This window comes from Alligator sinensis, unplaced genomic scaffold (genome assembly GCF_000455745.1).
Source record: "Alligator sinensis unplaced genomic scaffold, ASM45574v1 scaffold1295_1, whole genome shotgun sequence".
NCBI lineage: Eukaryota > Metazoa > Chordata > Crocodylia > Alligatoridae > Alligator > Alligator sinensis.
In genome coordinates this window covers 377944-378226 of record NW_005841880.1, presented here as the reverse complement: position 1 = coordinate 378226, position 283 = coordinate 377944, and the positions used below count along the sequence as shown (strand labels likewise).

At 69.3% G+C, this 283-nt stretch overlaps 1 protein-coding gene across 1 annotated transcript in view; it reads left to right on the top strand.

Annotated features, from left to right (window-relative positions):
- The window catches only part of FCHO1 (FCH domain only 1), a 13083-nt gene that overhangs the window by 12310 nt on the left and 490 nt on the right, over window positions 1-283 (top strand). The window contains exon 26 of the mRNA XM_025196558.1: window positions 1-157. Within this exon, the coding sequence (XP_025052343.1) occupies window positions 1-157 (157 nt within the window). The remainder of the gene's footprint in view (window positions 158-283) is intronic.

Sequence of the window (283 nt, the reverse complement as noted above, 5' to 3'; positions counted from 1 at the left end):
CGCCTCTCGGCCAGCTGGCAGCCCCTGGACGGGCCCAGCCGGCCCAGCCCCGTGGCCGCCCAGTTCACCAGCGAGGGCAGCACCTTGTCAGGGGTGGAGCTGGAGCTGGTGGGCAGCGGGTACCGCATGTCGCTGGTGAAGAAAAGGTTCGCTACAGGTATTGCCGCCGACCCCTGGCAACCCTTCCCCCGGTGCCTCAGTTTCCCCTGGATCTGCTTGGACTGGGGCAGGGCTCATGCAGCACCTGGCCTGAGCTGGCCTATCCATGGCTGGGGGGCGCCGG